At 36.8% G+C, this 13828-nt stretch overlaps 1 protein-coding gene across 1 annotated transcript in view; it reads left to right on the top strand.

The window, feature by feature from the left end:
* The window catches only part of PHKB (phosphorylase kinase regulatory subunit beta), an 89934-nt gene extending 76419 nt beyond the window's left edge, over positions 1-13515 (top strand). Inside the window, 6 exon segments of the mRNA XM_009638025.2 lie at positions 1-57; positions 4521-4655; positions 8446-8575; positions 8980-9087; positions 10426-10566; positions 12468-13515. The exon segment at positions 1-57 is cut by the window's left edge and continues 12 nt beyond it. Of these exon segments, the coding sequence (XP_009636320.1) occupies positions 1-57; positions 4521-4655; positions 8446-8575; positions 8980-9087; positions 10426-10566; positions 12468-12605 (709 nt within the window). The 3' untranslated portion in view covers positions 12606-13515.
* The last annotated feature ends 313 nt before the right edge of the window (positions 13516-13828 follow it).

Raw genomic sequence — 13828 nt, 5'->3', positions numbered from 1 at the left:
CTGGATCATCTCAAATTCACCTGAACTTTTCAGTGGCATGCTGAAGATACGGATTGGGTCAGTAAAGTGTCTATTGTTGTTCTTACTACTACTACTGTTGCAGGGGAGCATACATATTTCAACAGAGATTGTTGCTGTATTGCAAAAATGGTTTATACAAGATGATGCAGCAAAACTTGTATATTTCAATTTTACATTTCTAGGAAGCCGGGTTTAAATTTATTATTTTTTTTTGCCAGGTACACAACTAATCTCAAATCTGCCAGTCAACAGGGTAAAGTGGAAGAGGGGCAGTCCTTGTGATAGCCCATTTGAAACTTTCCTACAGCAAACTGGAGCATTTTTCAAAGCTTGATCCCTATCACGTTAGGGCTTTAAAACCAAAACCAGTGTAGTGGGGTTAGATGCATTCTGTACAGCAATGAGCAGTGGCAAGTGTGCTGCCTCCAGGTCACCCTGTCCTGCTGGCAGCCAACAGGCAGAATGCTCTGTCTGGCTCACCTAGTGGCCAAGGAGGCAGTGGCCAGCTGGCTACCCAGCCTGCTTGTAGCTCTGGCACAGACACAGTAAGTCTCTGTTAGCAATGTAGTGAGTTGAAGGGATTCTGTTTTGGATTGCATCTTGGCCTTATATCTACACCTGAAATAACAAAGTATGCACTGGAGTGTATTAGTGGTGTTCCTGAGACAGTTTCTTACTTGGCAGTAGAGAGAGAGAGCACACTGGGTACCATCCAGCGTTTCCCAGTTGCAGAGTGGATACAAAGTCTGTTCACAGTTTGCTCTCTCTGCATGGGCAGCAAGACAATCTCTACAGAAATCTTATTGTCGGGTACTAGGTACATGTGTGCTGCACATGCTTAAGGCTGGTAACGAGCATGAATTTCATTACTGGTAAACGTGCAATATGGACATGGAGTCCTAGAAGCATAATGGATCACACCAAGCCAAATGCGAGTTCTTCCTTCACAGTGCCCCATAGATAATGTAGATGCATACAGGGGGTGCTGCTGCCTGCCCACCTATCAGGCAGGTTAGAGGGACATGGCCAGAGGCTAGGGGTGTACTGTACTGACAGGGAGGGAAGAATCAAGAGGAAGAGAGGACAGTAAGAGCTTTTACTGTCAGAGACTTTCAGGACTCTTTCAGCCCTCGGATCATGAGGGCTACAAAAATGATCCGAGGGCTGGAGCACCTCTCCTATGAGGACAGGCTGAGAGAGTTGGGCTTGTTCAGTCTGGAGAAAAGAAGGCTACGGGGAGACCTGATTGCGGCCTTCCAGTACCTAAAGGGGGCCTATAGGAAAGATGGGGAACGTCTTTTTAGTAGGGCCAGCTGTGTTAGGACAAGGGGAAATGGTTTTAAACTAGAACAGGGTAGGTTCAGGCTAGAGGTAAGGAAGAAATTTTTTACAATGAGGGTGGTGAAACACTGGAACAGGTTGCCCAGAGAGGTAGTGGAGGCCCCATCCCTGGGAACATTCAAGGCCAGGTTGGATGGGGCTCTGAGCAACCTGATCTAGTTAGCAGTGTCCCTGCTCACTGCAGGGGGGTTGGACTAGATGACCTCTAGGTGTCCCTTCCAACCCTAAACATTCTATGATTCTATGATTCTATGACTTAAGGAAGAAGGAGGGAAAAGTGCAGTCTAGGATTAAGGCTCCTGGATGAGGCCTTTCAAAGCTCTTTGCTTGAGCAGTCACCTACATCGTGTAGGTTTGGGGCAATCGGTAATGGGTAGAGACTGCAATAATCAAGGAAGGATGCAGCATGAATTTGATTCCCTTGGGAAAACCACACAATTCTCCTCCAAGTCAACACATGCCTCTAGTTGCATTCTCTGTTTTCTAGCAAGTGCTGAGTTCATAATACAGCCTTGTCTAAATGAGTCTTAAAAGTCTGGCAACCATGAGCAACAAATCCCTTGGAAACAGTGTTTCAAGGTACTTGAACTATTTCTTTTCAGAGGTTCGGCACAATAATCTGCCTAAGAAGATAGCTTGTTCTTTTAGCGTGTTGTCTGTAATGGGGACCTCAGGTAATAAAAGCATTCTGCAGTCCAAATGTATTTACCATTACAGTTTTTCCTAGAATATTTTGAGGCACCAAGGTATACTTCTGATACTCAGTGAATCTGAATATCTGATACCTGGCATAACAAAGACTGCTACCGTGGTAAAGAAAAACCTGATTTGTCCTGTAAGGTTGCTAAAAGTGTCTTTTTGTTCTTCAAAAAAACGCCAAACAGCCCCCCCCAACTGAATAGTATCCCTATTACAGACACACACAATGTTTCTTGACTGTTCATCAGCTACACAGTTGTCCAGTTCTATACTAAATACGTTAAGCTTAGGAGCCACAAACCTGAATCAAGTTTAAAGCATCACTTACCTACTAGATTGAATCAAGTTTAAAACATCATTTACCTACTGGATTGTTCTGTTTAGTTCTTTTATAAGGTGACCTACAAATAGTCTGTGCTGGAGTGTTTATCATATGCCATGGTATCTGCATTTACTTTGCTATCTACAGAAATTAATTATTTTTTCACATTTAGGAGGAGACAGATGCATTTGAGTAAGCACTTCTTTGAAGAGGCCAGGTGGTGCTGACTGAGATTTACAGAATTAGGGAGCATGCTTTAAAATTAGAACTTAAGTGCTCAATCTTCCATATTTTTTTCATAGAGAAAATACAGCATTTCAGCACTGGAGGTAGAACAGCAGTCCTATTTCTAGCACATGAGATTCATGCTTGCAGTTTAGCAGTACATTCCAGCCATCGTAAAACCAAAAACTTTTCAAATCACCTGTATTGCATTTAACTGCAAGTACATCTATCCTTTTGCACTTAAGTACCTTTTCTGTACCCTCTACAGCTCCATGTTACTCCTCTTTCCTCCATTCCTCCCTCATTCTCTCTAGCTAATTATTTTTGCAATTTTTTTTCTGTGTTCCAAGGTTAATGCTAGAGATTCAATTTCCTTTATTTTGGTGTTATCACGCACTCCAGTGAGCAAAATTAACCTTCTTGCAGAACCACCATTCCAGATTGATAATGACTTGATTTAGTGTCTTGTTATTGATTTGTTTTCAGGGTTTCACATTGAAATAGATCAAGTTCCTGACAGCCCCATTACTGTAAAAACCTCCAACCGACTTCTACCCACCTCTTATCAGTGAAGAGTTCGGAGGGAGGTCCACTCTTGACTTTGCTATGTTTTGTAGGCCACTGCAAAGAGAAAATACCAGCGAATGACTTCCACACAGATATATTCGAGTCATCAGTGAAAAAAGAACCAATTCCTAAGCCAATTGTGTTTGTTAATCTTAGTAACAAGAGAACAACACTATTCACCCACTAAAAGAAAAGAAGCAGTGTGTTCTGGGTAACATAATATGTCCATGTTGCCTAATATTCTCTTGTATCTTGCACCTTCAATGAAAGGTCCTAGAAACCTCAAATTTAAAGCAACTTTGAATCAGTTGGCTTGACATCGCAGAATTCTGTGTAGTTGCTAAGAATTCTTTAGAAAAGACTGTGACTTGACTTACATAAACCAAAACTTTCTGTACCTTGTAGGCTAAATAATTAAATGCCTGTGGAATGTGGCTATACTGATGATAAGGTAACTCTCTTAGGAATACTCTGCATTTTCTGATAAACAGTAAGGCTCTTTGATGTAACCCAAACTTGATCAGGTGTTATATGATGGACTGTCTGAAGAAAAACTAGTTAAGTTTCTTTTCCTTTTTGATAGTAATATCTACTTGAACTGAAGTCATGTAGATGGTAAGAGAGCTCCATGCTCAGTTATCTTGCTTCAGATGTATCTACACATTATTTCATCTTTGATATTATATTAGCGGCTATAGCACTGGTTTTATATAATGTGCAGAATAAAATTCAGCATTTTCCTTCGATAATTTGCAAAGTTCTGCCTCTCTGATACCTAAGGCTGAAAAAATCTTCACTGTTGCCATATTTTTACTTAATCCAATCTTTTCAAAAGGGAGTAGCAAAAGAAAGTGTGATAGACTGCAAAAAGGAATTTCAAAGGCTAAAACTATAAATAAATGCTGAAGTCTTTCTAAATGTAAAATAAGGTAATTTTTATGTGGGTTTTTTCTAACTCATCAGCAAAACGCATATACTGTCAGAGCATAATCTTGAGTAGGAATTTTAACATCAAAAGGCAGGTAAATGTTTGTCTTAATGAAAGTGGAACATTGGGAAATATGTGGTCAAATATATCTTCCCTACAAAAACCATGCTTCACAACCTGTTTCTTAAAATCCATGCATTACCCCTTTCAGTTTGTATCATATTGCAACCCAACAAAATCTGAGTAAATTCCACAATACAGAAAGAATAGTAGAGTATTTGTTTGATATTTTATGCATGTCCTGACAGCCAAATAGCAAGATCGTGTGGAATTCTTATGAGCTATTTTATTAGACTAATTTTTCATCTTTGGAAACTTTGTATTTAATTAATAAATGTATTACTCCCTTTACTTCAGATGGATTATCCATGCTATGAAGTACGAATTGAAAATCCGTGCTGGGGATATGCCAGCCAAGGACTTATACCAGATGTCCCCTAGTGAAGTGAAGCAGCTTCTGCTGGATATTCTTCAACCGCAACAGCAGGGGAGGTAATGAGATGGGTGGGTTTGTGGCATCTGTTTTCATTCATAATAGGCTGTTCAAGTAATTTTCATTTCTGAACTACTTTGTGTACATCTGAAATCACCAGGTATCTGCAATCGGTAATATACTTATTTAAGGAAAGGTAGCAAAAATGCACTTTTTCATTCTTTCACATGTGTTTGTGTTCGTGTTCTACAGTTGTTTCTTTTATATTACATCTTCCCTTTTCAGCTTTACCTTTGTAGAAGTCTTACTTTGTAGTAGTAATCTCTATACTTTGGCAGTAATGTGAAGCATTGCACATTCTTTGATGTGGGGAAAGGAGACAAAAATTACTCAATACAGTCTACTTAAGTAACTTGTCAGGACAGTTTGTCTGCTGTTCAGTGCCCACTTTCTTCTAGCTTATATGAATTAAGAACAGATGTTCTCTAGAATTCTCAAGAGATAGTGGTGCTGCCTGAAACTTGTAATCTTTTCTCTAAGCTGTAATTAGCTGCCAAAAAGAGCATTCATTGTGATACAAAGTGTGCAAGACAAAAGTTAAAATTACAGTATTTCCACTTAACTATATTGATAAGAGTAAAGTCAAAAGACCCCCTGTAGGTTTTACTTCTAGTTGAGTTAGATTAAACTTTGGCACGTAATACTGCTGATAATTTCTGTCGTCCTTGACTGAACGGCTGATGGCCTTTTCGCTCAAACAAAGAGGGAATATACCACATGGCATACTGCTTATGTTCCTGTTTAATTCAAAACACATTCTGTCTTTTTCCCCAATCTATAATGCCTGAGAAACAAGCGCCTCAAATCGGTGTCTGTTCTCTCTTATCTAATTTTTGTGATGTAGAATCTCTCTGTCCAGCTGACTACATACTCTGGATCTCCCACATGCTTGTCAGTGTCTTGGTTGGGGTTATTCATGCTTGCTGTTTCTACTCATGCTGATGTTGACATTATTCCTCTAAAACCCTAAGTTTCTCTTTGCAGCATTTTTCATTAAATATTATGCTATTTAGGAAACAGTTTGGTCAATCACAGTAAGCAATTCAAACACTATTCTTCATTAGAGATCTTGCCTGAGTTGTCACAGTGCCTTCTGCTTTTGATTCCTTTAATGGGCGATAGGTGGGTCAGCGAAGAGCACCCTGGTTCATTTTCTGATGAAGATTCTTCTTTGGGGGTTATCCAAGTACAAAAGCTAGCCAGCATATCCTTCAAAACTTCCTATCTTTAACTTCTTCTTGTACTGTATTACTACTTTGTTTTTCCATACGAATTAGTGACTTGTTTTTAAAAGTTCTCTTCCTGACAGGAAATACAGAACACTATCTCCTTGCATTTTCTTTCTGTGACACTTTTTCCTACTGTTGTGATTTTTACAAAAATGTTTCTGCTGCTGTGATAGAATGTATCGCTGCCAATTAATTTGTCATACATGGAGGGCTAGTGGTACATGTACCTCCTGAACAGCCTCTCCAAGTTTTCATGGAGGGTAAAATCTTTGCAGTTGTCCTAATATTTTTTTATATGTCACTAACAGAGTGCAGACATCCACAGGTAGTCTTTTTGACATATTTATATAGGTCACAAGATTGCGAGTATCTTTTTTAAAATGGAGCATTGTTCTTTTAACGATCCAAACAGTTATAAAACTCATTTTACTCATACAGTTTACAGGACTCTCTCTTCTTTACCACAGTAACTCAGATAGATTGGAGTATTTTTGACATCTTCAAATGCTTCTTTCTTTGTATTAAGAAAACAACCTTTTATTTCTACCACAACTTGTCTTTTTGTTTTTATGAATGTTTTCTTGTACCTAGTCCAAGGACAGACCTATGCAGAGAATGAGATTGAACTGTCATAACAGGCCCAAGTTTTTGGCAGTTAAGTGTTTTATTGAGAAGTGATTTATGAGACATTTTTTCTTAATTTGTGATGTTAAACCAATATAGCTATACAGGAAAAAAAATGCTGCATATTGGCTCAATCCTGGCAGTGATAAAGTAATTAAAAGTCACTAGTAAGTCGGTGACAACCCAAGTGCTTTAAAGCTTTAACTTTAAATATTTCCTTTGGTCTCGTAAAGCATCTCCCAATTACCTAGAGCTCAAACCTGTTCAGAAGATGAACCACTTTTAGTGATACTTTTTTTTTTTTTTCCTCTTTTTGCTTTGTCTTCTAGTATAGTTGGGAGCTACACTAAAAAACTTAAGAAAAGTGTAAGAACAGACATGGAGTTGTCTGAATTAGAGTTCTCTTTTCTGGTCAGATCTAAGGAGGAATTCTCACCATTTCTCCAGTATTTAAGATTAAGGTTTTTCAATGTAAGATCTTTTTGTTATTTCATCAGGCACAGTAGAGTCTGCATAAGCAAGTAATTTTACTGACAAGTAATTTTATTCTGAACATATCAAGTTAATCTAGCAATACAAACAGAGGAAAAAACTAAAAACCCAAAAATATTAGTGCTGTATTTAATTTGAGATCGGCTACAAAAGTTCTGCGGAACAACATTAACAAAGCTGACCAGGGCATTCACAACGGTAAATGTGTAATGTTGATTCCTGTGTTGCAAATATCCAAATATTCCAAATATCCAAATATTTAGGTGTAGAAACTTAACCCCTTTCCTCAATGAGGTGCTTCCTGAAGTACTTGTTCCCTCTTACTAAGGTTACAGAAGAGCTGTTTGTGACCTAAGAAGACATGGAACTTTTTAAAAAGCTCTTTTGCAGGCATATTTTTAAACCAAGTAGTTGCTTCCTAGAGAAGCTCTCACTACTCTTTTACCACTTAAAACTAAATACCAGCATAGGACAGTAACTTTTAGGAAGACTCTTCTCTCAAATATGTGCAGTACTGCTCCACAAGACTTAATTCTGTACTGTGAATCCACCAATTAAAATCATACCCATAGCTGCCACTTCCTAAAGTTCCACTGCTGGCATCTCAAACATTTTGGCCAAAGCTGCACTGCTGTAGTAATACTCAGAAGGAAAAATATGAAAATGAAATTCCAGACTTCATGGTTGTGGGTTAAAAAAAAAAAAAAAAGTGGGGACAATACGCTTCTGAAGGCAAACAAAATTTGTAATTTATGGAGAATGTAACTCAGTTTGTTCAAAGCTTTAGCTTAACAAAACCATTCTGTCAAATTTTCTAAGTTTACAGGCCACTTGTTTTTCTACACACCATCATAAAAAAACCTTTTTTTGAAATTCAGTTTTTAATTTGGTATTTAAATTAGAATGATAGGCGCTTCTAATCCATTACCTATTACATTTTGCATTTTATAGATGCAGAATTTCATTGATCTGGATTTATATAATGAATTGTTTTGCCTACTGTAGTATGATAAAACAAATTTTAATATAGTTAATTTTGGTTTTTTCAGTGTGTACAAATTTGGCTGTCATAGGTACCACACAGTGACTTCTGGTTTATGTATGATTTAGTTTATGGTGACTTAAATTGATTAGACACTATGAATCCAGCCTACTACTGTTACTGTACTGCACTGGATTAATTTCACTGTTAATTCTTTTACTCCAGTTACATAAAGGATAAACATACACGTAAGAATAACATTCTAACCTCTATATGCTGAGCATCTGGTTTTTGTTTGCTTTAGAGCGTAATTTACCAGAAAGCACAACATGCACTGCATATGCATTATTAATATGTATTCAGTATCACTGCTTACCTTACTGGCTTACACCACAGAACGCGGCTTGGCTCTGCATCTGTAGCAGTTTTTTACTTCAAGTTCTCAATTTTCTTTGTCCACAGAAGTTGGCTGAACAGAAGACAGATAGATGGTTCTCTCAATCGAACTCCTGCTGGATTCTATGATCGGGTGTGGCAGATCTTGGAGAGAACCCCTAATGGTTTAATAGTGGCAGGGAAATTTTTACCACAGGTAAAACCAGCAGAGATGCTCAGTTATTTCTGCTCTACTTGACTATTAATGGTCAATTATTTTATCATCGAAGTTCATTTTATGCCATAATGTTTTACTTAGGGTAATTTGTTCCTGTTATGATTTTAAAAAAGGTATTTTCAAGTTTCCTTTTTGGTTCCAAGTAGAATATAATAATTAATATAATGGAATTCAGTTATTTCTATTAAAACACATTTATAAAGATGTAAGTCTAGAAGACCCTTTCCAAGTCATGGACTCTGAAATCAGCTCTCTTTTTAATCCTATAGTGGTCATATTTCTTAGCTGAGTATTATTTATTCAACAAGCGAATAGGCTCTACCTGGGGGTGGTTTTGATTTAATCCAAATGGTCTTTGAGTAAAAGTATTATTTGTTTTTCAGCAACCAACCTTATCGGATATGACGATGTATGAAATGAATTTTTCCCTTCTAGTTGAAGATATGCTGCAAAATATCGACCAGCCGGAATATAGGCAAATTATTGTAGAGGTCTGTGGCCTAGAATGAAACAAATTTTATAATGTCCATGAGTATGTTACAGCTTAAAAAAAATATGTAACCAAGGCTCAAATATTGGAAGAAATGGCATTTTAAATAGAAACACTCGCTTCAGTGGTTCCTCCACAGATTCTGTATAATTAAACAGTTTTCTAATAACATGTTCAGAATATACTAAGTTGTTGATATTCTTCCTGTTTAGCAAATAGATAAATATTAATAACAGTGCCAATACAATTAAGTCACAGCAGGTGAAGACTAATGAGAAGAATAAGTCCAAAGTAGCTTTCCTTCAAGTCCTTAGCCCATGCCTTTTCCTAACAATTTTCTAGGTCTAGGGAAAAACTGCTCTAAAACATCAGTTTGTCCTGCGGTATATTCTTCTTTCCCATTTTGCTGGGGCTGTCTAGTAAGTTGCTTTATGCTACTGAATCAGTAACTAACTTGCAGTTTCCTTCTGTTCCCATACCTAACAGTAAAACAAGAGGCTGTTTAAACTCCCTCCCCACCACTGCACACAATGTAATGTGTTTTTGAACAGATCAAGAGCATCTGTACCCTTGGTAACTGACATCTGTGCTGTCAGCAGCATTCATTGTTAGTTCCCAAGTATATGCCTCTGGTGCATGTGAGAATTCCTCCACAGTAAAATCAAATCCATCTCAATTCTGTCTAACAAGTAACGGTCACGCTGCTTGCTAGAACATCCTCAATTTTTGCTGAAAGATAACACAATTATCAAAACCCAAGATGGCCAATATAGACTGTACTGCCCACTTGTAGTTATTACAACAGGTCACTCGTCACGTTCGCCTTCATATTTTCAGCCTCTTTCATATACAAGGAATGTAAATTCTCTTGAACTAAGACTTTTGATTGGTGTCTACTGACTTTGTTTTTTTTATAAACATTGTCATAATATGATTTTACTCTATGTGATTATGCCTTAAAACATGAAATGCTGAGGTTCAGTGTTTGCTGCTTTTTACCTTCTCCAGTGGCTGAGCACCAGCATTTGTGCAGCCACACAGTAAACTGAACAAACTGGAAAATAACTTCCCTGGCTCTCAGCATAGATGTTAGTGTCAGTCATTTACACAGCACCCTTAACTAGGCAGTCACCAGAAATTGTAACCTTTCATAAAAGCCTGCTTTTTCAGTGATTCTTTTATCAAAGTCAGAATTCTATTATCTGTGCACTATTATTTGTGCCATTATTAAATGGCTTCCTGCTTGAAAGAGGCATATGCAATTATTAACAGTGCTTTTATGTAACCTGAATTTTAACAAATCAAATCTAAAGTCTTACAGTCTTTTTCTGCATTCTAGTTGTTGATGGTTATATCTGTTATTTTGGAGAGAAATCCTGAGCTAGAGTTCCAGGACAAAGTGGACTTGGACAAAGTGGTGCAAGAAGCATTTCATGACTTTCAGAAAGATCATAGCAGTCCAATGGGAGCTGAAAAACAAGTGAGTAAAATATTACTGTCTTAATTTACCGTTCTTATTGAAGTTAGTAATAAATGTTAATTCTGTGTTGTTCAGAATAAAAAGCAATTGGTAGGACTTCAGAATGGAACACATGGAGCCTATAAGCAGAGATAAAAGATGTGCACTTAAAATTGCCAAATTGTGAATTTAAACTGGTATGGTAAGGAGAACACTCACAATGTTACATAGCTCTGAAATGAGAGTCTGGGTAAAGCTGAAATAGTTACAATATTCATTAAAGGAGAAAGAATTAGGGGGGATACTAGAACAGGGAAGAGTTAAGAATAACAAAAAAAAAGAAAAAAAAAGCTCAGCAAGGAGGTGTGAACTTAGGATCTTATGTACACAGATACTAAGAAAAATTTAGTAGCCAAAGAACTCATATTGACAATACTAATGTAAGAACTTGAAATGCAAAACTGTTCTTAGCTACTGATCTTTCTGCTAGAGTTGCATTCATGATCAAGCAAGCTTTTCATCTCTAAGGCTTAAAATTCAAATAAATGAATCTTAATCATTAAGTAGCTTTTAAGATTTACTTCACTGGGATTCTAGGTTTTATGCTTTAAAGACCTCTAAATAGTCTCGCTACAAGTTTTGGTGACTCAAAGCTCTGAAATTCTGTAATAAAGCCAGTTTCATTGAACTGGTTGAAGGAAGAAATCGGGGTAAAGCAGTGGGACAAGTCCCTGTGCTACTGAGGATGATCTTCCTTGCTCTGTCTGGCATTTATTCTGCACAATATATTCAGAGATATCTGTGCTAGCTCTGAATAATCTATTGATTCATAACATATTGATATGCAACAGCCCTTCCTGGTGCTGAATTTAGCTCCTTTAAAAGATGAGGAAGGATGTGTGTTCCTTAAGAATTCTTCCAAAAGTTTCACGGTTCACTTTTCTGCCACTACTTTTTTGCAGTAAGATTTGAAAGCAAGCCAGATATCCAGCCTTAGCAAAACATTACCTTGCGCAATACCGTTGTTTTTAAAAAGACACAATTTTCTTGAAATTACGATTATTTTGGCTTCACCATTTTGGAGGGTAATGACTCCGTGGTTGCAGCCGTAGCAAAATCAGACTTCTCATCCACACAAACGGCTATTAAGTGCCGCTCCGTACAGAATCTTGAGTATGCTACTGACTTCTGTGACAAGCTGGAAATCACCAAAGTCTATAAACAGAAAGAAAAATGCCATGCAAACCCAGATTTTTACTCATGCCGCCCTAGCCTCCGTTAAAGTGATCGACTTTTTTTCCCAAGCCTAGATCTACTTAGAATGATGCCTTTTTGTCTCTTGGAAAGAAAATCCAATTTCTAGTTGTGAATAGTATCTTTAAGATTGTTGTTGGAAATTCCAACACCTTACATTAATTTTTTCTGGAACCTGACTCTTCCGTATTCCTAGGTATACGCCCACTGGCAGGTAACTGTGCCCTATTTAGAATTGTTCTGATGATATTCTTACTCAGGTTTTCCTAACCTAATTTGTCTGGACTGTGCTCTTCTGTTAAACTGACTTGCAAATATTTTGAACTTTGTTAATTCCCTGTTCGTACGTAATAAATGTCCAGAGTATTTACTCCCATAATTTCAAACACACTCTAAAACTACAGAAGCCTAGTATTTTTACCACACAATCTTTGCCCTTGATTTAATAGAAGTAACTAATTTCCTGAATTAAAGAGTTGAACCTTTATTATAGCAGCCAATATATAATTTGAGAATAAGCAGATGTTTTAGCATCACTAACTGCAAAACAGGTGTTCAGTGAAGGAAACCTCTGTTGTTGATCTGATTAATGAATTAGTTCATGTGCTACCTGTGGTTTGGTTCTTGGATTTAAAAAAATTTTGAAACATCTTTTCCCTCTCCTGCAGGATGACATGACTGCATTCTACAACACTCACCCAATTGGAAAAAAGGGAACATGCAGCTACTTGAGTAAAGCTGTGATCACTTTATTGCTGGAAGGGGAAATGAAACCAAGCAATGATGATCCTTGTACCATTAGCTAAAGCTTGAAACACAACATAGGAATTGTTGCTTTATGTAGTGTTCTGTGTATTTTTCATGCATATATTAAGATACTATTTTGAAGAGTAACCCTGGCTAGTAATACAAATGCCTACTATACTTTGCTGAAAGAAGTGCCATTAAAGATATTAAGTGCCACCTAAATTTTTCCTTTCTCAACTATGCAGCATGAAACTATGAGCACATTAAGAGAGTCCTATGTTACTTGATTAAGTTGAATGGAACTGTATTTATGATCTTAAATTATGCATTTGACATAGTTGGTAACTTCAAGAGAAATGCAGTATGAGATTTTGTCTTTATGCCTCTATTTATAATTACAAACAAGTTTATTGTAAATTCTAAACGAAATTCAGAAAATATGATGATTAACATGCATACCAATCACTGTGGAAATATGAACATTGGATTATTTTTTTATTATTCTACACACAGATTGGACGTGAAGGTTAAATAGTTGTTGTTCTGTGAAGTTTTCTTTATCATTTCAATTGACAGTGTACATTTAGTTTTGGTTTTTTTTTTTTTTTTAAATTTACCAGTTGATAACTTGATATACAAGGTTTCATGCTAATACAGCACCTTTTTATCTCTAGCAATAAATCACACTGCAGTTTCCCAATTGTTTAAACACCTATAAGTTAACAAGGGAAACATATGGTAACAAGGTAAAAGTTTGTTTAAACAAAATGGCAAACAAACTGTATTTAAAATTAACACTGATGACAAAAAAACTTTGTATTACATAATGTATCGATGCATTAAAGAATTCAAGATACACTTGTCTTCTAAATGTGTGAAAACACTGTATGCTACATGCTTTATTTTGGTGAAAGTAATAAAAAGCAAATGCTTGTAAAAAAAACTTGTCAATAAATATACTTCAAGTTACATGCAAAGACTCCTGTTGACTTCAGTGGCAACCTTTAATGTGCTATGGGAACCACCTTAAATGGATCATTGAAGTGTCTCTTAGCAGCACAAAATAAACTAAAGCTTTAGAACTGGTCCTCAGACCTTTTAACAATTAAATTAATAGTCACCAGCTACAACTTAACTGTCAATAATTTGTTGATATTGTTGATACTAAAGGCAGGTAGCTTAACTTACTTAGAGATAAGAGGGCAAAACAAATGTCAAAAGTGATGGAGTGAATCTTGGGCACAAGAAGAGTATATATTTGAACGCACTTAGGCAGTGGTTA

The sequence above is a fragment of the Egretta garzetta genome, unplaced genomic scaffold, assembly GCF_000687185.1.
Source record: "Egretta garzetta isolate BGI_Z169 unplaced genomic scaffold, ASM68718v1 scaffold354, whole genome shotgun sequence".
NCBI classification, from domain to species: Eukaryota; Metazoa; Chordata; class Aves; order Pelecaniformes; family Ardeidae; genus Egretta; species Egretta garzetta.
The sequence above is the reverse complement of the archived record's forward strand: the minus strand, read 5'-3'. Positions and strand labels throughout refer to the sequence as shown.